Source organism: Megalops cyprinoides, chromosome 1 (genome assembly GCF_013368585.1).
Source record: "Megalops cyprinoides isolate fMegCyp1 chromosome 1, fMegCyp1.pri, whole genome shotgun sequence".
NCBI classification, from domain to species: Eukaryota; Metazoa; Chordata; class Actinopteri; order Elopiformes; family Megalopidae; genus Megalops; species Megalops cyprinoides.
Window position 1 is genome coordinate 20,932,754 of NC_050583.1, and position 25,031 is coordinate 20,957,784.

General features: G+C 41.3%; 3 protein-coding genes across 3 annotated transcripts; 1 reads left to right on the forward strand and 2 right to left on the reverse strand.

Moving 5' to 3' along the window:
- Positions 1 to 4,509: 4,509 nt before the first annotated feature.
- eme1 (essential meiotic structure-specific endonuclease 1) lies at positions 4,510 to 9,858 on the reverse strand. The gene is made up of 8 exons (XM_036527327.1): positions 9,084 to 9,858; positions 8,704 to 8,831; positions 7,677 to 7,766; positions 7,344 to 7,465; positions 6,992 to 7,136; positions 6,606 to 6,721; positions 5,888 to 6,077; positions 4,510 to 4,689 (listed from the first exon to the last, which is right to left on the reverse strand). Exons 1-8 carry the CDS (start codon positions 9,856 to 9,858, stop codon positions 4,510 to 4,512), a joined length of 1,746 nt encoding a protein of 581 aa, XP_036383220.1.
- A 950-nt stretch (positions 9,859 to 10,808) lies between these two features.
- mrpl27 (mitochondrial ribosomal protein L27) lies at positions 10,809 to 12,425 on the forward strand. The gene is made up of 4 exons (XM_036544623.1): positions 10,809 to 10,877; positions 11,327 to 11,455; positions 11,776 to 11,843; positions 11,944 to 12,425. The coding sequence occupies exons 1-4, from the start codon at positions 10,838 to 10,840 to the stop codon at positions 12,148 to 12,150; spliced, it is 444 nt and encodes a 147-aa protein (XP_036400516.1). The 5' UTR covers positions 10,809 to 10,837; the 3' UTR covers positions 12,151 to 12,425.
- A 2,814-nt stretch (positions 12,426 to 15,239) lies between these two features.
- On the reverse strand, positions 15,240 to 23,084 carry si:ch73-364h19.1. Its single transcript, XM_036527455.1, has 5 exons — positions 23,006 to 23,084; positions 21,853 to 21,962; positions 18,742 to 18,840; positions 17,240 to 17,413; positions 15,240 to 15,425 (listed from the first exon to the last, which is right to left on the reverse strand). Exons 1-5 carry the CDS (start codon positions 23,082 to 23,084, stop codon positions 15,240 to 15,242), a joined length of 648 nt encoding a protein of 215 aa, XP_036383348.1.
- Between the last annotated feature and the right edge of the window lie 1,947 nt (positions 23,085 to 25,031).

Consider the following 25,031-nt stretch of genomic DNA (forward strand, 5'->3'; position numbering starts at 1 on the left):
TATACAGTGTACCAGCAGAATTAAATTATTAACTCCATTTTGTGTGTGCAGTGTGTGTGAGAGAGGGCGTGTAACTATGAGCGCATTTTGTGTGAGTGTTTTCAGCTCCTATATCAAAGACTATTCCCAATTTGTTTCTGAGGATCAAGCAATCTGGCACAGTGCTGATCGGAATGTTAATAAAAAGCCCTGGAGGGTGACGGTGTGTAATGAATACTGAGCACCGCCACTCAGGATACTCACCCAGCGCCTGTGCACGCCTCTGCATTCAGATGCAGATAAACACAGAGCGCGGGATATTCACCCAGCACCTGCGCACGTTTCTACAGCCAAACACAGAGCCCAGAACGTGCACCCAGCACCAGCATGTCTTTCTACAGCCAGTCCCCCATTGCCTGAATTTGACTCAATGCTTAAGCTCACTCACTGAGCAAGACTTGGAAATGGATATTAGAAACATATTTAGCAAAATGACAGAAGTTGCATTCCCACCCAAAACATATTTATATTTTCCATGGTTTTTCTACCAACAATTCATATATGGATTCATATATGGTTTTCAAGGATTATTTTTCACTGCTGCAATCATAGATACTGCAATCATGGTACTTCAAATATGGAAATGGGGGGGGGGGGGTTACTCTTTGAGACACACTTTAACAATATTTTGAATCCCTATGGACATACACCAGATGCAAAAACCAGCCACCAGTGTCTGGTACTACCAATGACTAAATGTAGAGTGAGCAGTTTTGTTTCACAACAATGAACTCGATAGTGAATGGCACCAGGCTAACGAGTTATCAAAAATGATCTAATGATGGAAAATGATGGAAGAAGAATGAACTTCATTTTTCAGATCTGGGGAATTTTCCATGATTTTTTAACTTTCAATGAATTATGAAAATAATAAGAAGGGCTGTGAGAACACTGCAGGAAATCACAATCATAACTTATCAAAAATACTTGGGAGCATTAGCAGTAGTGCGCAGACTCAACTCCTCCCTGTAGCAGTCAAATTTCAAACTAATACAAACCCAAAGTTATACATTTGACAGGCATTTTCCCATTTAAAGTTACATGAGGACAACAAAAGATCTGGATTGAGGGGGTTAGTCTTCCATCTTCTCCAATAATTGAATTCTAATTTTGTGTATGACATCTATTCCACCTTTCAATCTAATTTAAGCCATGCTGAATCTTATTTTGTGGCTACTGATCATATTTCACATACAGCAGTTACTAAAATCATAGATCATTCCACTTGTCCTCCCCTCCAGCAAGTCAAAGCTGTAATGTACAGAAATGATAGGGTGTACAGTGGTATGGAACCTCAAACATGTAAAGCCAGTACTGCTAAACTCTTCAAGGCTTAGATCAAAATTGTAGAAGGAAAGATATGCTAAGTTAATGGGAGATTTGTAAGATGGAGGATGCCAGACTGAGGGCAGAGGGCCAGACAGGGAATGCTCAGCAGTGAAGCAAGGCTGACTCAGGCACGCATCACAGTTCTTACCAGAAGCATGCTGGACATACTGGGATACATCAGTCCTCCGTCCTCCATATAGAATGAGGCAGTTATGAGACAGTGTGTCCATTCATCTCCAAGTACAATGTCATGTCTGCAGACATAGAGGGGAGTTTCCAGTCTAGAGCCCCCATGTTGCAGAGACTCACTCTATTCCATCTGTGTCCCCTGAGTCACAGGAACATTATATTGCACTTCTGTTTCATAAATACTTAATTAGCTGACAGGACAGTAAAAAACACTATTGCAGATGCAGAGATGCACATTTTCTGTGTATGGCAGCGAATGGGAGTGAGAACAAGCGCTGGTTTCACAAAATCTCATGCTCTAGAGCCAAGCTGCCCTCTCCACTGTATACTTTAGATCAATCAAGTTCTTGTCATTTTGAAAATGCACCCAATATACGACCCAGTGCTATTATTAAAGACCTGATTGGCAGTAAGATATGATCCTTTCCATACCTTTTTGAATACCTTTTAAACCTCAGAGTCTGGATATTCATTATAAAAATTACCCGTGCGTGCTGGTCCCTTTTTTTTTTTGGACGTGGTTATATGATGGTCTGAACATGGAACAAGTCTGCCCCCATGTGGCGCATGGTAAGTTTCTCTGTTGTCCCGGAAATTCAAAGATACATGACCTTTGAGACGATACTGTGTGCCCTACAGTGGAATTGACAGACAATTACAACATGGTGTAATTCAACAATCATTATGCAGCTCCAAGTAAAAATCTTCCCCAGTTTTAGTTACAGAAAGCAGAGTGCATGGCTTGATTGCCAGAGGGTAAAACATATACAATTCACATCCATTATTTTTACATGCATCGCTGGGAGTACTTGAACATCACCTGTGTGCTGTTTGCAAGTAAAAAGAATTACAAAGGCCGACAGGGTTTTCTTTTTTTTTTTTACAGGAACCAATGAAAATTGATGATAAATGCCAGCAGCAAGGTAATGTTCCAGACCTCCACACATTGGTTTGCTGTTTAAATAAATGTAGACTTGTTTCTCTGCATTTTCTGTCTCATGTTCATCTGTTTGGATGAGGTCAGAAGAACGGCCTCAGGTGCTTTAGTGTTTTAGTGAAGAATCGGTGCTTAATGTGGCATTTATTAAGCCTTGGAAGTTGACTTTTCAGGCTGGCATGAGAAGAAGCACCAATTTCTAAACAACAGCTGCTTTCAATGATCACAATGAAGTGATGTGTATTCTCAGACACTTCAAGGACCATATCTTTCTACTGACTCAATTACAAGAAAATTGCTGCTTTCATATCCATTGATTAAGAACAAACATGTCATTTGGAATTTCCTCTGAAAATATTTGTTTCATGTGTAAGGAAAAATGACTACCCTTCTAGAATTAATTTGTCAATTACTACTATATTGATTCCAAAAAATATGTCTGGTCTATTCAAATAATACCTCAAAATGAAATTATACAAGTAAGTTACAAAAGCAAGCAACAACATACTGTTTGATGTTTTCAGGCCCTCATCAGACTAGCTCTTATCACATTGTCTCTATGAAGTAACATATCTTGGAGTTCAGAAGAAAACCACACGCGGACCGTGCCACAGACACTACCAGTACTGGCATTCCCTGGAGAAATGCTCTGATGACATGTTGGGTAGTGTGCTGCTCTGTTTTCTTGGTTTAATCTTAATCTGAAAGAGAATAACACTGTATATCACTGTACTAATATGCCGAAGCCCATATTTGTTTTACTTGTGCTCCCTGCCTCTTCCTCTGTATGTACCATGGACAGCGACAAAAAGCCCACGTCACTCACTGTTACCACGACTTCACTGTCAAAGCGAAGGAAATTAAAACACTGATCTCCTGCCACTCGGGATGCCAGAGCAATGATAAAGAGAGAGGCTGAACACTCCTCCCAAAACTCCTCCCCCCCAACCCTGCCTCACTTAACATGGTCTTCTCAAAGTGCAGTCAACACCGCCTTCAGGAACACAGGCGAGACACGAGGCTCATCTCTTAAGCACATTTCACAGCTCGTTACCTGCTCCTCATTTCAGGCGCACGCCACTTCTTGGTCAGGTGCCATTTGCTAATGTGGTGGAAATGAGCCGTGAGCGGTGCAGTCTTGAGTCAGTGCCGTCGATCCTCACTGGGAACTAAAGCTGCACCACAGCACAGCAAACGACGGGTTCAGTAAATGCAACAAACAAGAGCTGAGAAACACAGCGAGCAGTGACACAGCCATTGGGGTAGGAAGAAAACAGCTCCAGTCATGACAACGGGCCTTTTGCACTGAGGCTACGCGTGAAGCCACACGCTGAAAGGACAATAGACGCTGCAATGGGCCTCCAACCCAAACACAGCAAAACCAGATGGAGTTTGCTGGAGCCAGATATCAGCTTCTGCTCAAAATGGAAGCTGTTCCTTATTAACGACGTGTAGCTACTGACAATCAGACAGCGAGCAGCTCAGCATGAAAAATGACTGTTATAAATACCCATAAAGCTACAACACTCACTCTGTTCTTGACACACTACCTAGGTCTTTTTGGTGGTTTTATTTGGATATCAACACGAAATGAACAACTTCCATAAGTGTTTACCCCAAATTTTCTGAACTTCATGGATTTCTTATGTGGCGAGAACAAAATGTCTTGAGAGAGAAACAGACTTTCTATGTGGCTGCTGCCAGGAGAGATGTCAGTACCCTAGGTCACATAAACAGATGACAGCCTCTGCTTTAAAATGCCCTGATGCAGACCATCAGCTGTACTGTGAGAAAAACTCAACACCCCAAGAATTTTTATTGGGTAACATTTAATTTAGAATAAACATACCACATAAAAACCATAAAGATATCCACTATAAAACTGAAAGTTTAAAATTCATTAAATATCAAAGCAATCCCACCATGCCTGCTATAGTATATACTGTGTATGTAGTCTGTCCACGTGTGTAGTTATAGTTGAAGCTCCAACTCCCCTGAGCTCTTCACATCTGGAGTCAATCGCCTGTGGAGTCAAGAACCTGGTTGGGGTCCGTCGATGTCATCAGTAGGAAGACGCGTTTAGACAGCTCTGGGCCAACCCTCCGTGTTGTGGAGGTCACACCTTCCCCACGGCGAATCAGAATGTCCGACAGCAGGGAGACTTTCTCACGCTCTGACCTGCATCGATCATATGCCTGCCCCCGACACAAATAATCAATTGACAAGGACGTGTAACATGTGCTGTATAAAGGACCCTTTAAATGAAGTATAGCCCACGCCTCATGATACCACACTACACTATTGGTTAAAAAAAAAAAAAAAAAAAAACTCTTTTGATCTTACAATAAAATACTGTCTTTATTTGGAGTCAAAATCCCACTTTACTAATGTGGCAATGCTGCATCTTTCTAGACAGCAATTAACCACTCACGTGAGATGGCATTGATTTGTTTTAGACAAGCAAAGCAACTGAGCACATTAAAATCAAATAACAAGGCTGGAAAACAGAAGGTGAGAAAGTACACATGGGGGTTTTCGCGTGTTAGATTTGCTTATCATGTGCAAACTGGAGAAATAATGCAATTTTCTTACACGCAAATAAATGTTTAACGAAATTTATCACTATTGTCTACAGTGACTATATAAGAATAGTGTCCTGGTTACCCATAAATAGCTCCGTCTTACTAACTACCAACCAGCTAACATCTGAGTGAAGGTGTTGGACAGGAGTAACATCTCTCGCTGAATAACACCTCATATCACACGCTATTATGCTGAGTGATAATGGATCACAATGTGACGACTAATAGAACTGAATGGACTCCCCAATGAACAACAGTCTCTCTCTATCATACATGATTCTGAGCCAGTTTGCCACCTTAATTGAGCGCAATGGTCCTATGAATTTCAATAAGACTTTCAAGTTATTACCATCAAAAGCAGAGATTTGTAAAGAGTCATGTCCTTGTTGGTGATGGCAAAGGGAAACTAATAAAACAGATACTCAATATGTTGCCATCTTACCGCCTTTAGTGTGGACTCAGAATGATTTGGGTCTTTCATCACATTTTGACAGGAAAATATACAAATATATGCAAAAAAAATCTCATCTGGCAACCATCTAATCATACTGTTATCGAAACAGTTCAGACACCCTTTGCTGAAGTTCATGAGCGATGTGAAAATTTGATGAAGAGTTTACTCCTCAGACCATTCCATACATTTTATTGCTACTGCTAAAGTGCACTTACGCATCTGTTTACTTGTAGCTGTTGTTTGATCAGCATTACACCTTTTTGCATTTCGGCCTATGTTTATACACAGTCATATGTGCCTACATCTGTGTGTGTGTAATGTGTATTCACGTTTGTGTGTGTGCGCGCATGCAATCACCTGAGCCAGCAGCTGTGGGGAGGGGTAGGCAGCAAGGATGGCGCTGGCGATGTCAGCACTGACCCGGTTCAGCTGCTGGATCTGTCTCTTCCAGACCTGCAGCAGGCCCTTCCCTCCTCTGTCCACCTTCTGCCCCCCTGCCCACTCACTCTCCAGGCAGAAACTGAAGCCTGTCCTGTCCCGATCCCTCCTGTCAATCAAAGCCAAGGAACATTAGATTACATTACAATCATTTAGCAGACGCCCTTATCCAGAGTGATTTCCAGCACAACAGAATATACGTGCATCTATTCAAGTTAAAAAAGCAAGAGTGTCAGACCAGGCTAAAAACACTCCCAGACCAGTGGCTATGAGCATGACACTATTCAAGCTGTACCACAACTTAACTTGTGCGATCTGACTAGGGAATGAAAGTACACCGGCACACATCAGTCACTCGAACACAAAATCCAAAATACACTGCAAAGCTAGAGGTAGCAGGTGTTTAGGAGGCAGGGATTGAGGTGGAACCTAGATGTAGTCTGAAGAGGTGGGAACAGTACAATATACAGCTCTACACAACTGTAGTAGTGATACACATCCATTTTAAACATTTTCAGACTGGTGAATTCTAGACTTTCTTAGACTGGATCGACTGTCGTCAAACGAATCTAAAGAATCTAACATCCTCAACAAAGCATTATACATGTTGTAATATATGGTGTATCTAGGTACTTACTTGAAAGGCGCTTCTGCTACTGCTTTGGTTGACATGGTGATATAATCTGTGAACTCCTTCCATGTGGGAAGGAAATGCACTTGGACCCCTGTGTGCAGCTGCAGGTCCACAAGGGCCTGGCAGGGCAGCAAGAATAAGGTGCGAAACCACAAAGGTTAGAGACAGACCCAAAATGTACTTCTTTTGAGGGTATCGAGAATTACAATGCAGACAGCGTCTCTTCGCTGGCTGAGGTGACAGATAACACAGCGCTGCACAGAACAAAAAATGAGGTTATGTTTTTTTCCTTTTTTTTTGCTCCCTCCTCTGTGGAATATAAAGTGATACGGGTTTCAAATGTGGAGGAAACAGATGCACATCAGTATTATAGATGAGAAGGAACCTGCCTCCTCCACCTCTACCCGGGACACCTCGGGGAGCTGCTCCCCCTCCTCCTTCTTCTTCCTCCTCTTTGCCGCCCCTGCGCCTGCCCCCTGCTCCTCTCCCAGCACAGCTTTACGGTACCTCTTCTGAGCCTGGGATTTCTGGGACCTGCAGAATGAATTTAAGCCATTTCAAAGATACAAATGCCGAGTGCACTTTTGAAAACAAACACTTCCGAATTTCCCTATGAGAGAACCCACTGTCAGAAGTCAATCTTATAAGGAAAAAAGATAAAGGGAGTGAATAACTTAATAAATGTTTATGGGAAAGCATTAACTGCACATTAGGTTTCAACAGTTTTGCCATCCTCCTTACCTGAAGTACTTCTCTAGGTCAATCACAACTAAGCTCAGGGTCAGGCCTGGACTCCGGGCCAGGAGGCGGAGCGTCCAGGCAGTCAGAGTTGGGCCATAATCAAATGAATTGCCTCTCTGCACCTGGAAGTGTCAGAAAATAAGATAATCAGGTTTTTGGCCGTTTTTCCTTCCTGAGGATGAGATGATAACCACCTTAACACAGCAGAGATGCAACTGATGAAATTAGCAGTGCCTGCAAAGTCCACAGCAAATCTGATATCAGCTTTTACTGTCTGAATATGCATCTAAGCTTCACTGTTTCACCCATGCCTCTCCAGACCACTGGTCATACCTGACTGTAGCTATGGGTCATAGCAATGAAGTCTTCCACCGGTACATTGATCACTGCCTGGGATTCTGGAACACACTGTACTTCTCCTGTCTGTTGGTCAAGTAGCACAGCAGTCAGATGTTTATAAAACCAAGCGGTTTGTAAAACCTAAAATATGCCAGATAGTCATACCAAAACATGTATGTACCAGGGTTTTCATTAGCCGGTAATTACTGGTTTTTGCCTAGTAAAATTTATAAAAAACGATAAATTAAAAACTTGCCGGTCAAAATGTCTGGCAATAATGCTCATACAAAATGCAGCTATAACAAAGGCTATCCCTAAACAGGACATCTGGGTGCGCTGGGCTACACTGGCTAAAATTGCCTGTGTTCTGCCCGTGTCAAGCATGCCAGCAGAGAGAGGCTTCTCTCTGCAGAATCGAATTAAGATGGCTCTGCGAAGTCGTCTAGACTCTGGAGGAGGAGAGAGTGACGCGGCTTATGCGCATTGCAAGCTGCAAAGACACATTGGAAAGGTCTGATTTCAAGTCGGCAGCAGAGGACTTTGTTGCAATGAAAAAAAGGAGAAAATATGTTACCTAGTAGCCTACAGGCTACATTTGATGCCATGTAGGCTCAGACTTTTTTTAAACAGGCTACAGATGTTACAGGTTACAGATGTTTTGTAATAGCCTACATTTTAGCGGCTAATGTTGAGGTTTTGCTCAATCATTACTGTTAGTTTTGCTTAACCATTACTCTTCATTAAATAGTCAAACTGATTTAAGGTCGTTGTCATTCTTTCGTCATTCTAGGTGTACATTATATTTGCGTTTGTAACATAGACTGTTATTGAAATGTGGCCGGTAAGTTTCAGATTTGTCCGGTAAAATAAATTCTTTCTGGACACCAGACCGGCAAGAAAAAATCCTAGCAGAAACCCTGGTATGTACCTATGTATGAAAGCGTGAGTGTTCATGCATATGTGAATAAAGCCAATTGGAAGTTGGGTGTGTGTGTGCACGCCTGCGATTAGCTTGACTCACCTGTGTACTAGGTGTCCTCCTTGCCCAGGTGATACTGCAGGGTATAACATGACTCTCGATGGCACAGCTGCACCCCATAGCCTGAAGGGATGTGAGAAGTGCACCCCCACCCTCCAGCTGCAGCAAACCTGTACAAACAGTCAGCCAGATTCAAACATGTCCCCTACAACAACTTCACACTAATTACCCTAACATAGGTTATGCCACGCAATTACCATAGCATTATACACAATGTATTCAGGTATTCAGCAAGTGACTGAATGCAATTATCTTTGATAAATTAGAATAGTGCTGCTGGGTTTAATTGCGGTATGTGATACTGTATTTGATAAGATCGCCGACACTGTGTAACAGTGTGCCCGTGAGGACGTGACACCTGCCTGGGTCCACAGACACCACTATGTGCTTTATGCACTCCTCAGGCCTCAGAGCTTTCACAGCATCGGCCAGGGCCTTCTTCTCAGCCCTCTGCCTCTCCAGCTCTAGCCTACGCTCCTCCTTGTCCATTTGCTGCTTCTGTCGCACAGCCCTCTTCCTCAGGGCCTCCTGCCTGGCTGCCTCTATCTCCGCTGGAGTCCGTTTGGCCACTTTCTTCTTAGGCGGAGACACGCCGCCTTCTGTCCATGGGAAGGACTCTGCTGAACGCCAGACTGCAGCAGATCCCTTAGGGCCCTCGTTTTCCTCATCGGCTTCCGGGTTGCGGAGAAGAGGGGTGTTGAACTCGCCAGCTGGAGTGGGGTCCGAGCTGGATTTAGCACAGTGGGGCTGCACAGAGACGTCTGGGCATCTGGAGGGGGGGTGTTGGGGCCGACCTTGGTGAGCGGCGGTGGTGGACGTGACAGGATTACCCAGGCGCTGTTTCAATCTCAGTGCCAGGGGCACAGAAGCTTCCTCCTCTTCGCTGTCACTGCTGACCATCAACACCTTGGGCCCCTGTCGCTCTGGGACCGCAGGACAGGGCTCTTGGTGTGATACAGGGGAAGGCGGCCCCAGGGACTCCGAGTCTGAGCTATCAAGGACCACCAACTGAGCCGGCTCCGCTCGACTGTGGTCTGCTTGACTGCGTGTGGGTTTTAAGAAGTCAAAGACAGGTAGGTCCTCTGCTTCACTGGAGTCACTGTCACTGGGCTGGGCATCCAGTCTGCTGCGCCTCATGGCGAAATTCACCACTTCTGGTTGATTGCGCTTGCTGTGGTCTCTGATATGGCAACAGGTGAATCAAGAAAAAAATAAGTGATGATGTCCATCTCATATACACAAGTTATCTCGCTAAGTTTTATCCTCGGAAAAGCCATAGAGGAAAAACAAATAGAAGACTGGGATTAAACCAGAGTATTGAAATAACTGGATTATGTGTATTTAGCTGTCAATAATAACAGCTGTTAAATGGTAGTGCGCAATACAGGCCGTTGCAGCATTGTCATTTTAAGTGGCTCTTCAGCTGTAAGCACCAGTGTGACACCCACTTAATTTAGCTAGTTAACTATAAATAGTGAACTGGCGAACGAATGCCTTCAGTTATGATCGGCAACGAACGATAACTTAATGAGAGTAAACTACGTACTTAGCGAGCCACTTTGCCAAGAAATACCTCTGACTCTGGCTACTACTCTGCAAGCCGATGAGCTGGATGGCTGCCGAAATGCTCTGCAATTTAGCAATCCAAACGAAAGTTCAATACATGTGTATGCTCCGTTTATGCATGTATATTCATCCTTTCAGATGTACGGCTTAGAAACATATCTGTAATTTACCACTGTAAAACTGTAACTGACTTATGTGATTGAGCACTGACCTGCACACATCCGTAAAAAAACTGTACGTCGTTCAACTCTTTATCTTGGATTTCCCGGGTTTTCGTCTGATGAATGGAACCATAACAATTTACGACCTCGGAGAGTACTTCTTATTCACTTCTTCCTAGTTCAGAGAATAAGTTAAGTTACCAAAAAAAATAAGTTCCGGTAACAGCTTGCTTGGCCAGATAACGTATGGTTGTGTTCAGCGTGTATCAGCGCTTTCGAAATGAACATCTCGTTACTATAGGGAATCTTCAGATACTTGATTGGACAATACTGTTCTCATGTGACGAGTACAGCAGTGTGAAAGGTCAAAGTGTGTGTGGGATGTCAAGATGGCGTTGCTCGCGTCCTTGCTTCTGAAATCCAGACTGGGTAATAGTAAATGTGGGTTATTGTCCTAATAGGGCTCCCTTGCCATGGAATCGATGGTGAATGTTCTCATATCAAAAACTAGCGAGCTTTAACTTCGTCTGTGATTGGATTTTGAATTCCTAATTCGCAGTGTCCTGTAGGCTATGTTTCCCTAAGTCCTTGTATGCAACGTTAGCTAGCTACCATGCTGCTAGCCAAGTTAAATTGGCTACCGAGTGCCTTTCCGCAGCATAGCTGTCTAGCTAACTAGCGTCCTTATTAGCAAGGTGTTTAACGCTGATTTTGTCTGCAATCTGTCCGTTTACCGCGCTAGCCACCAAGCTCAAACTAGCTGGTCTGTTGAGGTCCCCATAAACTAGCGATATGCTCAGAACATAGCCAGGTATCTAGGCTAACCAGCTGCATCCTGTCATACATCTAACGTAGTCTTTCAACCTTTCTCATGGAAGGCATCCAGTTGTCCTGCCAGCCCTCCATAACAGTGTCTGCGAGGTGTGCGTCCAAGAAGGCAGGAGGAAGCAGTAAGAATCTGGGTGGGAAAAGTCCTGGTCGCAGATATGGATACAAGAAAAGAGATGGTACGTTGAAATTGAATTTCTCACGATATGTCTAGTAATTTTGTTAAAAACTTAAATCGAGTTCTGTCCAATTGTCTGTTGTATTTAGTGAATCGCATGACAGATTTCATTGATGTGATAGAGTGCAGGCAAAAGACCTCCTTGAGTTCTTTTGGTGATGAGCTAGCTAAACTCATTTGCATTTTTTTAATAAATCAGTGCACCAGCTTTTAAATATATTTACTTGAACAAACTTTTTCTGAGTTCTTTTTTGTTTTAATTCTGTGAGTTCTGAAACCTACTCGTGTGATTTCATGGCCACATTTTGAATTTATTTCCAGGAAATTTTGTCCATGCTGGAAACATCCTAGCAACACAGCGGTTTTTACGCTGGCATCCAGGAGCGCATGTAAGAGATTTTTCACCAGTCATATTCCATTGTGATGTGCCGTGTTTGTTCTCCCACACTACGTGTTTAAACTGAGAGTTCATATGTTTAAATGATTCAGGTCGGGATCGGAACCAACAATACCCTGTATGCCCTTGAAGATGGTATTGTCAGATTCACCAAGGAAGTCTACATACCACCTCCTCGCAGCAGAGAAGCGTTCTCAGTGATCTGCAAGCTCCCGAAGGGTGCATTGCTCTATAAGACATTCATCAATGTCGTCCCAAAAAAGCAGGAGGGAAACTTCAAACTTGTGGGCATGTTATGAGACTGGCGTCTCCCTGCCCAGTGGAACGCCACAGCACAGAGATGTTATCTCTGCCTGTAAGGGGCAATATGTTTGCACTGCCCCACCAGACTCATCTGTCACTTATTCATTTTTTTAAATTCTTTTCAGTTGCATCACTTTGGTCATGGATTTTGTGTGTTCCTGCAATGAGAGCAATGCTTAATTAATGCAGTGTCAGTTTGGCAGTATCATATGTTTGCAAACATTGCAATTATTTGTTACTACAATAAAATACTGTATATACAGTTGCATCAGAATTGGTCAGGAAGTTGCTGCTTGACACTGTAAAGCCAAAATACATTAATACAATTAAGGTACATTTATAATAGACTACCTTGAGGAAACAGCATTCATAAAAACTACTTTCTGAAGGTAAGTTAAACATCATCAAATATTCAGTGTTTTGTTTTGAGGTTTGTGTGATATCAAGGATGTAATTGGTGTCATTTGAAAGGCGTTTTCATAAACACAATGGCTTCCTTTGTGTAAGCTGTTGTGATCTTATCTGTTCACTCAGTTAAGAGTAACGTGCCTGATGAAGCACGCTTCCCATGACACCTCGTTTAGAGGTCTGTATTTCATTTGGAAAAGAGTCTGAAATGCCTCAGTGCTTGTTAAATGTACGATGTTAGCTGTTTTTACTAAGGAGAACTGAGGATTTTAGAGTAGTTCAAATGTGTTTGTTCAATTAGGAAAATGTACTGCATGATAGATCCCATTAGTGTCTCCATCCAAAGGACCCAGCTGTGCTGTTTAAGTGTTCAATAAAAGAGTCTTTAGATACCCTCTTTCGCAGGGGATTTAGGCCCATTAAACCACAGAAAAACACCAGGGGAGTTAAATACTGTCTGTCATGTCCTGAACAGTTAGAACAAATTCAGTCATTCCTCAGGCCTTTAATTGTATTTCTTGTGCTTTTGTTTTTTTCCCCATTGCTTTTCTGACCTCCATGACATCACAATGAGATTGAGTCATTCATTGGGGTTTGAAAAATATCTGTCCGCATACAACAATACAAGGCCATTCACAAAAAGTGTGCATGTGTGAGCAGTGTTTTAAAACCTTTCTATGGAAATTCCATTAGGGTAAATATACTTGGTTTACAAGTACATATAGAGCTAGTCTGGAAGTATCAAGGCCATGCTGTGAATTTATTTTATTTGATGAATTCTCTAATCTATCTAAATAGTATCTAAATAGTACACAACAAAAAGGTGGACCTTGAGAATCAGAGATTGTAGTGGTCAGACATGCAGTTCATCAATCAACCACAAGGTGTCTCAAGATGCAGCTGAGGCAAGAGAAAAACCTCTTCCAGTACATTTATTTATAGAATATGATTTCTTCCAAAAATGCCTTGCAGGAAAGATTAACAGTATGTTAAAACGAACTGCTCATCTTCAGATAAATTGTGCTGAATTATCTGTGTTGTAGGGTGAGAAAAATGCAACAAAGCTAGCATGCTGTACCCCAGAACTAGAGTTTCTTCAGTCTATTCCAAGATACTCCCTGATAGTTCTTGAACAGGATTAACTCACTCTCACAAAAGGCATGGTGAAAAGAAATGAACAAACCAAACTCCAAAATGAAAATAATTTTATTTACAGACATTTCATTGTGACATTCGTGAGAATGGTACAGTATATCATTTACAAATCGGTGTCCTCCAAGTTATATTTATAGACAACATTATCCATCTGAGGAAAGACGTGTCCATTTCTTCTGTGAGAACAAGATATGCAGACAAGAAATTCCCTCTGGTTCACTACCACTCAGCTGGGCTCCCTCTTGAACGAATCAGGTGGAGTACCAGTCAAAGGTCAAGGCTCAGGAATGATGCTGAAGTCAGTAGTGCAAAAAAAACAATAAAAAAGGTCCCTTTTCAGCGTCCTCATTCGTCTTGCTGTCGATCTTCAGCCACAAGCAACTGTAATCTGATGCTGTAGTTCTTCCACAGGTAGGTCGTTGGAAAAATACACTGTTTATTTCCCTTTTCTTATAAATATTAACCTGGAGGTTGGTTTTCTACAAATATCATATCAAGAAATTTCCAAGAAAAAGTATTATGTGAAAAATTTTAAATATCTTTAGAAAAATATGTCTTAAATGATTGAAATTCTCTTAAACCATGGAACGATGAAGATGATAAAAATGTCTTGGGCTTGTGTGTGGGAGAGAGAGGGGTAGCCCGAGTGCCTGGTACTTGAGCTTGCCCCGGCAGATGTGATTAAGCACATCTGCGTACTGTAATGGGCATGTACTTAATTTCCTCGATGGGGTATGTAAACGTGGCCGTGGTGAACTGAGAGAGGGAGGATGACAGTGTGATGAATTGAAAGTGTCTGGAGGGTGAGGGAGGGAAGCCAGCAGCAGGCTTAGTGAAGCAGGGTAATACTCTAAATATGTTTGAAGTAAAATTGCTGAACTGTTAAAACTACAGTCGTGTGAAAGCAAAAGCGTGGACAAAGGAGCACCTCTGGTAGCAACTGGGACATGATGTATGACCCTGTGGATGGAATTTGACCCAAGTTAAAGAGTAATTCCACAACGGCTGAAAAACAGGAGTGTGAGCTGCCTTCTTGGATTAATCATTTTAAGTTGGTTTTGAGGTTGTTAACTGATGTCCTCTCATCTAACTGTTAGTCATTTATGTCTCGGTGTACTTCAAAACGACAGTAGCAATTTTTGTTTAACTCATTAAATGTGACTTTGACTAACTGCATAAGTTCATACCTCTAGACTTCATAAGCAAATAACCAGTATCAGTGGTGACTATGACAGCCTTGGGTTTTTTCCCCACTGCTTTGAGCAAATTAAAGCTTTTTCCTTCAACTGAATGCTAGTTATTGTCCAGCCAATTTCCACATTGCACAAGAGGTTTCCTGTCCAATCCCTTCATTACATTTGTCATTCCATGTTCACCAGACATTTCCATCGAGCGCATTCAAAAGAAAGCTCAAAATCCTCCTGAAATCTGAACTAAACAGAAAAGCATGTAACTTTTCAATAGGTCATTTTTGGAGCATGTTTCTTTCTCCCACTGTGTGTGTGGGGGCAGCGGAAAGCACTCAGGTGTTTGATTCTGGGCAGGTGGAGGGGTTCTGTTGGCTCTCTGAGTGGGGTGGTACAGTGGAGTGTGTACCAAGGGATGACAGAGCCGCTGGAGGTATTGGGGTTTCTGCATCGCCAGACCCAAAGCTGACAGAGGACAGCTCCACAGACTGACGAATGGACTCTTCATAAGTGGGGGGTGGCTGTGGGGAAAAGAAAAAACAAACATTTGTAGAAAGAAAAGTGCATGAACCCAACTCTTCAAATGAGCTGGAATGAGTTGCGGAAATTAAGACATGCTCGTGAGAAGATCAAAACAACAGTGAGAGATGTGGATGTAAATGGGTATCAACAAACCCTGAGTTCTTGATATAGTTTTATACATCCTGGGGCTTTTGACATCAATAAGGGGTTTCAGTGATGCATTAAAATTATTTTAATACTGCAAAACACTGACTGAAAATTGAATAAAGTGGCCGATTATTTTTTCACTGTTTTACTTGTATCATATGTTTCTCTGTTAGTAATGCGAAATTCACTTAAGAGTGTGAACCTAATACATTTCTTCACATCTTCAAAGTCTAAGGAAAACATCAAACTATGGATTGCTGAGGTTGGAAATGCAGAAGGCAACTGCTTCAAAAGGTTTTCCAATCAATTTCTGAGCTCAGCATACTGGACAGGAAGTGCTCCCCCTTCATTGCATGCACACAGTTAACAGCCCCATAAATACTCCTTATATCCTCCTTCCTCTGCCTGTGCCCACACAGTTTTACAGCATGCACAGTATAGATCCACAAATACTAATATCACATACGCATTACTCTACTCAGCTGGGCCCGTCATTATAAAATATAAGCAAAGACATGGCATCACAGCACAAATGTTTGTTGGATAGCAAGCAACTGGGTCAGCAGGTCCTTGTGTTTACCTTCACACATTAGACTGGCTCAACAAATGCACTGACTGCATTCAAATTTAGCAGTATTTTTTGTACTCACAAATGTGGGAATTCACACCTTGTTATATGTATATGGTAACAAAACCTTATGTTCAAGCTGCTTTTTTACGTCATTCTCACTATGTAGCGTTTGAGCACAGATAAAGTTTAAAGAAGCACCGTTAAAGAGGACCAAGGCCATACCAATAACGATATCATTCCAGAAAGGTGTTCCACAGTCTTCTCCAAATGACCCACGGACACCAAATGCAATCTGGGTATTTACTTGCATGATAAATTTGTGTGGTGAGCAGTCTAACCCAGAGTGCATTGCTCTACTTCCCTCATCAGGCTGTGTGCTTTGTTAATTAGCATCTCTTATCTTTAAGATGCTTGCAGGTTCCACAGACAGCAGCATCAGCCCTTTCCTCTTCCGAGAACAATAAAAAAGCAGACTGTACACTTGCTGAATGGGGCTACGTTTTATTTCTGTCTTCTGCGCAGACAGAACCTTGTTCCAATGGTGCAATTAAAAGTAATAAAACCCTTAACTGCCAGAGAGGCAGAGTTTGTGACCCCTAAGTCATTTAGAAGTAGGAGAACAGAAATGCATATGTAAGAGGTGTCATATCTAGCACTGTTCACCTCTTGGAACACAATCCTGTTTTTAATCTCATTAACTTGTGTGTTCAGGCTTTATGCTTGATAAACCTCACTGCAAAAAAATGCATGAAAACCCGAAAAAATCCATGTCATGACACAAAAACAATGATCATGAAATGTAAACCAAACCTTACTTCTTACTAATATTCGGTGAAGTGTAGACATTGTTTCATAAGACTTTAAAGTACTCTACTGCATAAAAGAATACTGATTTACCAAGTTAGTGCACTTGGTGTATGTCCAACTGTAATGCCTCCCAAAGAGGACTCAAAAGTCTCAAATAAGACTTTCACACAAGGCACCTTTATCGGTGCTGCAAACACAACTTCAATCAAAAATAGTGATGTTCAGAGAAACTGTTTCAAAAGCCTCCCTGTGAATCAGTCTCAGCAATGACCGGTTTCGAGCGCTCACCTCAGTTATATTGGGGGCATTGAGGCCAAATCGGTCTGCAATCATCATGTGGATCTGCCGCTGGCGGTCCTTTTTGCGAACACTCTCATAGGAGGGCGGGCGAGGGAGAGGCACTTCCAAGGATGGCAGATGGTAGCTGCTGGGCTGCCCGATGACAAACAGCTGTCCTGGCTGCTGCAGTAGAGATATGGACTAATTTAACTGTCCGCCGAGATGCAAGACTCCCCAGTTCTCCCCAGTGGAATTTTGTGTGATACAGGCCCTTTTCAGACTATCCAAACATCAAAATCCTTGGCAAGCTGTTGCATCACGATTCAAAAACACATTTGATCTTTCTCTTCTCACGCAAGCACACGTGTAGCAGCATCACGCATACTATACCATTAGGGGATGTGGTAAAACCAACAGTACAGAAGCTGGCTCGCATATTAATTGAATTTAATAATTCCGCAGTATGTTTTCCAGCCTCACGATCTAAACTAAAACTGTTACTCTTTGTACCCCACCTCATATCTGTAAATATTCAGCTGTCAAACAAAGCAGGTACATATCTGAATCACACTCTGCTGTCAAACAGCTCATAATAGTATACCTAAATGATTTTGCTATATCTGCCACTGTGTAAGCCGTCTTTGCCACCTGGCTTGCTACAAGCATGACTCAGAGAGAGCAAACTGAAAGAAAGACACAACATATCTTTCTTTTTCTTTGTTATTGATATTACACTGGCCTCAAACTACCTGTAGAACTGAAACACAACATTTTGCAGATACATAGATAGATAGATAGACAGATAGATAGATTACTTTATTTATCCTCAGGGTGAAATTCCAGTGTTACAGTAGCAATTCACATAATGACAAAACGAACGACTTAAATGAATGTAAAGAATTAGCATTCATTCTGAGTGTGTCTTTTTATTAAGGAAGCTGAACATGCTTACATGTTCAATGTTACAAATGGTGTCTGGCTGTATTACATTTCCTTCAGAACACAAAATATCATTTGCTTATCTGTTGTGATGACAACAGCTCAATAGCACAGTAAATATACATCCCTAACCCCCTCTCTGTTTCTCTCTATACAAATATATATGTACACCTACCTACCTCTTGACCCTAAAGGCAGGTACTATTATGTATATGCATAACTTTAAAGTATATCAAAGAGTGTTTCCTCTTAACAAGAGGCCATGGGGACACTTGTTGAAAAATATGAGTTGCAACATCCCATTAAATGCGGAAAAACCTGCTAAATTTGCATCAAGACTTGGAAACAGTTTCTAAACTTTGATGCTGACTTCCAAACATTTATCACGTTTGGTCCTATGCGGCCCAGTGAGAATTAAATTCACATCTCATCACATTCACAGTAATCTAACTTACATCACTACCACTGTCACTAAGTTAGCACATGGCCTAATGTGCACTGAAATATAGCCATCACAGAAATATTTTCCTTTATGAAGGTGTTTTGGTGGCACAGAATCTGGGGCTTCTTACCTCAGTACTCATGTTGTCGTAGGCCATCTCTGAGCTCTGTTCATTATATGGAGACCCCACAAGCGTCTGCCTACTGCTGTAGTACTGAGGTGGGGCTTCCTAGAAAAGGTGACAATCACATTGTATGTATTAGTAGACGATTCTTTTGCCATGGATATAGTCAGGTACTTTGACTTTAATATGAGGAAGTGCTGCAATATTCAAATTCTGAATTATCTGCAAGTTCATACTGGATAGACCGGTTACAGTGACAGATAGACAGAAGCACAATGACAATCAATGATCTCTTTGTCCCGCTACCTGTTACTATTACACATAAAAGGAAAAGGTTATCTTTCAATAAATTTACTCCACTAGCCCCCATCCCCATAAAGGAAGAAAGGGGACTGGACACGTCCATTGTGTGTGAGTCTAAAACTCTTAAGACGTCATTTGGAAAACACAGTGATTGCACTGGGTCTAAATGAGGGTCTTTGTGCTGGGGATAATGCAGTGTCTTCCTCTGGCTTTTTATGGGGATCCTGGCAACAGCCCACAGGATGGCCTATTGTATGTCTTCCTCTCCCCTTTTAACTACAAGCAGGTAGCTCTTAAAGAGAGGGTATAAGCACTACACAGCATCGTGCACATTTACTACCACTACTGTTACCTGATACATGCAGGAAGGTGAAATATGACACCTTTCAATGTATTTATATGTCAATAAGAGCTGTAAGTTGCAGAGCTGTGTTTCAATTAAAAGGAGTAAAGGGAAAAGACCAACACAGAGACAAGCCGTTTGTGACTTGGACGGTGACGCACAAACTCTGGCACACTTTGACCTCTGAAACCCCCCAGCATGTGACACAGAGACACCAAAGAAAAGCAAATGCCAAAGGTCACTCTCTCCTCACTGGTTTGTACTTTAAAGAATCAAAAAAGTGACTCTGGAAAATGTGACGTCCTTTTACTTTTCTTTAAGCTAATTCACCCTATGTTAAAAGGCACAAGCGTGTAAAATCAGAATTGAAACCCCAGAAGAGTCCCTTGGAAGTCTGCATTTGTCTACATTGAAATGAAGAATGTATTGTCCTCTTCACACCCACACCAACTGCACTCTTTTACCAGTATTCTTGCAAAAGGGCTAGGAGCATGGAATTCAGTGAAGTTACCTATAAATAAAAAGTAAATTGGAAATGTTTCTAACTCCAGTATGCCTCCCTCTCAATCTGGCTTCCTTTCATAAAATGTGTGTCCTTGTAATAAAAACATGGTTATACCAGAATTAATCTTCAACCACATAACCTTTTTCTCAGTGTAGGTATAATGTTCCACTGGTTAAAGTTTATATAAAAAAAAAAAACTAAGAAAAAAATCTTTTAAAAACTTTCAAAAATTCCTCAACAAACAGTCCAATAAATATGTACACATTATCACTCACACAGATGGTACACTGAAAGTAACAACCTTTTGGAAATTGTTAGCAGGTGAAATACACAACTCAAACATGCTGGGAGAGTGACAGTGTAAACAAGTTTAGTGGCACTGTTGTCCCTCACAAAAAAAAAAAATCACTATTTCAATATGTGCCTGGGTTACTGAAATAAAAACAACATGCTTCTTTTACATTCATCACTCCACTGCCCACTTCGCATGTTTGTTTTTTCCTATTATTTTTCATTATTTTCACACACACAATTCTCTTTCGCTGTACCTCCACAAACAAATGTATTGTTTGTTGCCAACAGCAACATGCCCACAGCCCTTTGCATGTCCAGTTCACAGGCTGGGGGTACATCCCACCCAGTATCAAATTACATGGGCCAGCTTAGCCCAGACTCTGAACCACTTCATCTTCCTATTCCAGATTCATCTCTCTACAGCATGTTTTGGTTTCACATATGGCAGACAACACCAGTTAAGCTGACAAATGCTCTTCAACACAAATTCCAAAAAGGGATACGTGAAAGCACCACTGGTTTCCTGTAATGCTGTGATGAATGGCAGGTCACTGAGGTCACACTGTGAGAGAAGTCATTTAAATCTCATCCTGTCCAATCGATTTATTATTTTTTCAATCAGACAAACACAGCAACAGATAGTATTTCCCCTTTAAAAGGAAGGGGATCCCTTGGAGATCGATTACACTTCCTGTCACACACTTCCTGGTTTTATTTATGGAGAGAAGTTCACTTTGAACCTTAGGAAACACATGCAGCAAACCCTGAATGTATTACTTGAAACACCTTTTTCAGAGCCTTACCACATCATAAGACAGGGAAGCTGAAAAGTGTGCCCAAAAAGAAGTACTAAAATGTGCTACTGTTGTACCACTGAGAAGGGTGATTTTAATGCATAAACTGAAGCTAAGACACTTGTGGAAAACTAACCATTTGGAATGTGCTAAGAAGGGCGCTAAACTAAGTGGATGTTCCCTCTAAATGGCTACATTTACCCTATTGTCATGCGGGGAAATTGTACGACACACACGATTGCTCTCAGCTTCAAGAACTGGTTCTTGTTTTTGTGTTGTCTCTAAACAGATGTGTAATCTTCCAGAGTTAGCTGCACTGATATGTGGTTTAACAACTCAACTTTGGCATAACCATCAAAGGTCATGCCCTTAAAACCACCTATTTATTCATTTGCAGTTATTTTACAATAGCCGGCAGAGCAACACAAGAATGAACACATCTCAAAGGTCATAAGTACGATGTTGAGCATGATATGACACCAAGACATCTGTAGTAGAAAGGTTATAAAATCTTAAATGATAACAGTTTAAACTCTTTTCCACGATTAACCTTTACTCAAATACTTTGCTACACATGAAATAAATTTCTTGCAATTACATCTGTATGCCTTGCTTTGCACAGTACTTAATATCAGTACAGTTCTTAAGGTTGCTGTACTTTATCAAACCTAACTGAATGATTGACTGCCCAAGCAAATTAATGCTGAATATCCTTGCTCTTAATTTGCATGATATTTTGACCTTTCTTGCTTGATAAGGTTTCTGTACTTTACAGCGCCCATAAATTTGACAATGCAACCCTATGCTGTGTCACTGCACTTGGGTTCCTGTTACACTTTTTTCGGGGTATAGTACACCAAATTTTAAACAGGGCTTACAGAGTACTGATGCGATTCCTGGTAAGACCTGACTTTGCAGCAGAGCGGGTCCTTCCGATACAGGATAGTCAGCAACACTAGGATCACCACAAAAAACACCAGGCAGGAGACTAGGGGAGAAGGTGAAAAGAGAAAGAGAGAGAAAACATCATTCACTACAGAAACTATGCAACTAAAAATTAAGCACTGAATTTTTCCCACAACTGTTTTATATCATTGCATTTCAGTCCACAGGCATGTGCTCAGGCAGCTAGCTCACCAATGAATAAGTAGTTGATATAGTCGAACATTAGCTGGCATGTGGTAGTTGAATTTCTAGTGTGAATGATTACTGTTAGGTGTTCTTGTGATAATTTATTATCATTACATACTAGATTTATTATTACTATTTTACTTGCATTTGCAGGTTGTTGCTTCAGCCTGCTTGCTCTCAACATTGCTCCTACATCGCAGCTGTACTATTAGCTAGCTTTTCCCCTTTAGTTTATTTTTACAGTTATATTTGCATATGAATTTGGGATTTACATCAGTCATTTAGTGTCTACACATAAACAGACAAGACCGGGAAAACTAAGGGTGATAAACCAAATTAGCTATCCAGCTAAAAAAACAGCATTTTGTTTAAGTGGCTACTATATCAATAGTGCTAAACACGCGTATAATCAAAGTCTAAACAGTGGCTTGTTAGCTATCGTTAACTAGTTATCAAGCTGTTTATAACAAACGTTAAGTGAGTGGGTTAGCTAAATAGCCTATAACAATAACGTCATTAAAATTACACTTTTATGCTTCTATACACCTACATTGAAAGTGTCTAGTTACCCAGCCAGATGTCTAGCTAACATTACTAATTTCTGTGGTTTGCTATTCATGTGAAATACAGTACTACTATTGCAACATGCTATAGCTGATTTTCCTTGTCAAGCCATACTACAACGCTGAATAAAGAAAAAACTATCATTACTGCTGAAATTAAAAAGCAAATAAAAACAGAAAGGCGTGTTTAAAGACTGTTATGCCAGTTAGCTAGCTAGCTGCTAACGTTATTTCTTGTCTGCACGAACTAACGTTAAGATGTTATGGTTGCTTCCTAATGTTACCTGGATACAACTAGAAAAGTGACAGAAAACTTTACGTTCATCTCTCTACTTACTAGAAGCCACGATGATTGTGAGTTGATCTGGTGTCAGGTGTGAAGATGAGACAGTTGCAGGAGTAGACGACGTGGACATCTCTATTAAACAAGTCAACTAATTCGCAGTACAGAAGAAGGGATATAACCAGAGGCGAAAGACCTGTTGGCGCTATTAGGAGTGCTGACCCAAAGTTTTGCTTGGCACTAGCCCCTGCTGCATCTTGACTACCACGGAACACGAACTAAAATGTAGTCTAAACAGACGAAGTGTACCGAAAAGCTTCGTCAAACTTCAGCCACTGATCTACACTTTCCCCGCATCTGAGTGGTGTGGTGGAGCCAGTTGCACTCTCATTCACTGAATAGCTGTCACCGTCACGACTAACTTAGCTAGCACAACAACAATCAATTTATCAATGACAGACTCAGGAGACTCACTATAGTGAGCACGAAATTCCAACCACACGCGGATCCGCCCAGTTAGCTATAACGTAATTTGTACATTAGTTACGATGTGTAAAATGACTTTATTCCCATCTTAAGTTAGTTTTTCATGTTTCAACTGAACTAAATAGGTGACTTTGTACACAGCTTGCTACCTACCTCGATTCTCTGGTAAAAAAAAAAAATGAAGTGCACTCCTACTGTATGAAAAACCGTTCGATACCGTTACACTAGCTAACAAACAAGCCAGAAAGCTGTGTTTTTGGCAGCTTGCTGACATGGCCACTCTTGTTGTGGCACATCAGCTGGCTGGCGACCCTGTTAAACTGTTGCGTTAACTACATTCTTACTAAACTTGGAAAGTTAGAGTAGATAAGCTAGAAAACTTAGCTGGATGCCTAGCGTGTCTATGATGAATACGTTGGGTGAGTACTATCAAGTGACTCCCTGGCTCCTGGCGACAAAGGCAACTATAATTCTGTAGCGTTTTAGAGAACAACTTTCTCTCTTTTCGTGAGTGGAACGCAAGCAGCGGACACCGCTTCGCTCCCTGGTCATTACCGCTGGCTACTTCGAGAATCGAGATGCCAAGAAAAAGTCTTTTGCAACCTCTGCTGGAACTGTGCGGAACTGCAAAACTAAATGGGCACCAAATGCTTGACGTCGTTTTAACCGTTTATTCATTATCATTAGAGAATGAGTTTTCTAAATTATAAGTACATTTTCCTTTCAAGTGGCAAAGATAAATTGGATTTTTCCTTTACCTAACATGTACATGTAACATATACACAAGTAACCTTTTGCCCATTGTAGTGGTCGCATTAAAGGGTAGCCTACGGAAACATTGAGCAGTGAATGTACGTAATAAAAAATTAAACTGAATATTTTGCCATGACGAAAATACATTAAGATAGGCATTTGTCAAGTATCCTTGTCTAGAGGGTTATTTTCTCAAGCAAGTGGCATTATCATATAACAACAATAAGTGGCATTTCCTCCAACAAGTGGCATTATCACATAGCAGTGGTAAGTGTCCATTTCAGTTGTAAGGACTTAAATGAGGAATTTCCATTGCACTGAGGGCACAGTTAAAAGGGGGTAATACAGAGGAAGCAGAGTGAGAAGGAGACATTTAAACTTTAGTTTAAATTTTTGATATTTAAACAGTTTGTTTCTTATTTGAAAATGAAAAACAATTCATCACACTTTCTGAGGACACGGTGCAAAAGTCTTGAGACCCATAGTTTGAGGCACCCATTCACCCCATACCACAGCCTGCTAGCACCCTTTAAATGCTTTGTCTTGCCCTTCTAAAGTGTCATTGGTGTGATTGCAATGCGAAGCATTGCAAGTATAACTATTGTTATCCAGTAGTTTCATTCTTCTTCTTCTTCTTCTTCTAAAAGGAATCTCTACATTTTCATTTACAGTGTGATAACCAAATACAAATTGACCTGAAATTCACTACACACCATCCCAAGGTGAGAAGATAACACAAACTTCACAAACATGTTTCTCCATGTTTCTATTTGGTATATGAATGTGTACTTGTCAGGGCCAGGAGTGAAAGCCTTTTCACATTAGTATCACCTTTGTTAGT

Coding starts and splice junctions, on each gene's coding strand:
- eme1 (XM_036527327.1), bottom strand. CDS start 9,858: ATGAGGCGCAGCAGACTGGATGCCCAGCCCAGTGACAGTGACTCCAGT. Junction 7,466..7,676: donor TGACCCATAGCTACAGTCAG/GTATGACCAGTG, acceptor TGACACTTCCAG/GTGCAGAGAGGCAATTCATT. Junction 4,690..5,887: donor CCCCACAGCTGCTGGCTCAG/GTGATTGCATGC, acceptor TGTCGGGGGCAG/GCATATGATCGATGCAGGTC.
- mrpl27 (XM_036544623.1), top strand. CDS start 10,838: ATGGCGTTGCTCGCGTCCTTGCTTCTGAAATCCAGACTGG. Junction 10,878..11,326: donor GCTTCTGAAATCCAGACTGG/GTAATAGTAAAT, acceptor TTCTCATGGAAG/GCATCCAGTTGTCCTGCCAG. Junction 11,844..11,943: donor GCTGGCATCCAGGAGCGCAT/GTAAGAGATTTT, acceptor TAAATGATTCAG/GTCGGGATCGGAACCAACAA.
- si:ch73-364h19.1 (XM_036527455.1), bottom strand. CDS start 23,084: ATGTCCACGTCGTCTACTCCTGCAACTGTCTCATCTTCACACCTGACA. Junction 21,963..23,005: donor CACAATCATCGTGGCTTCTA/GTAAGTAGAGAG, acceptor CTTCTCCCCTAG/TCTCCTGCCTGGTGTTTTTT. Junction 15,426..17,239: donor ATGCCCCCAATATAACTGAG/GTGAGCGCTCGA, acceptor TTTTCCCCACAG/CCACCCCCCACTTATGAAGA.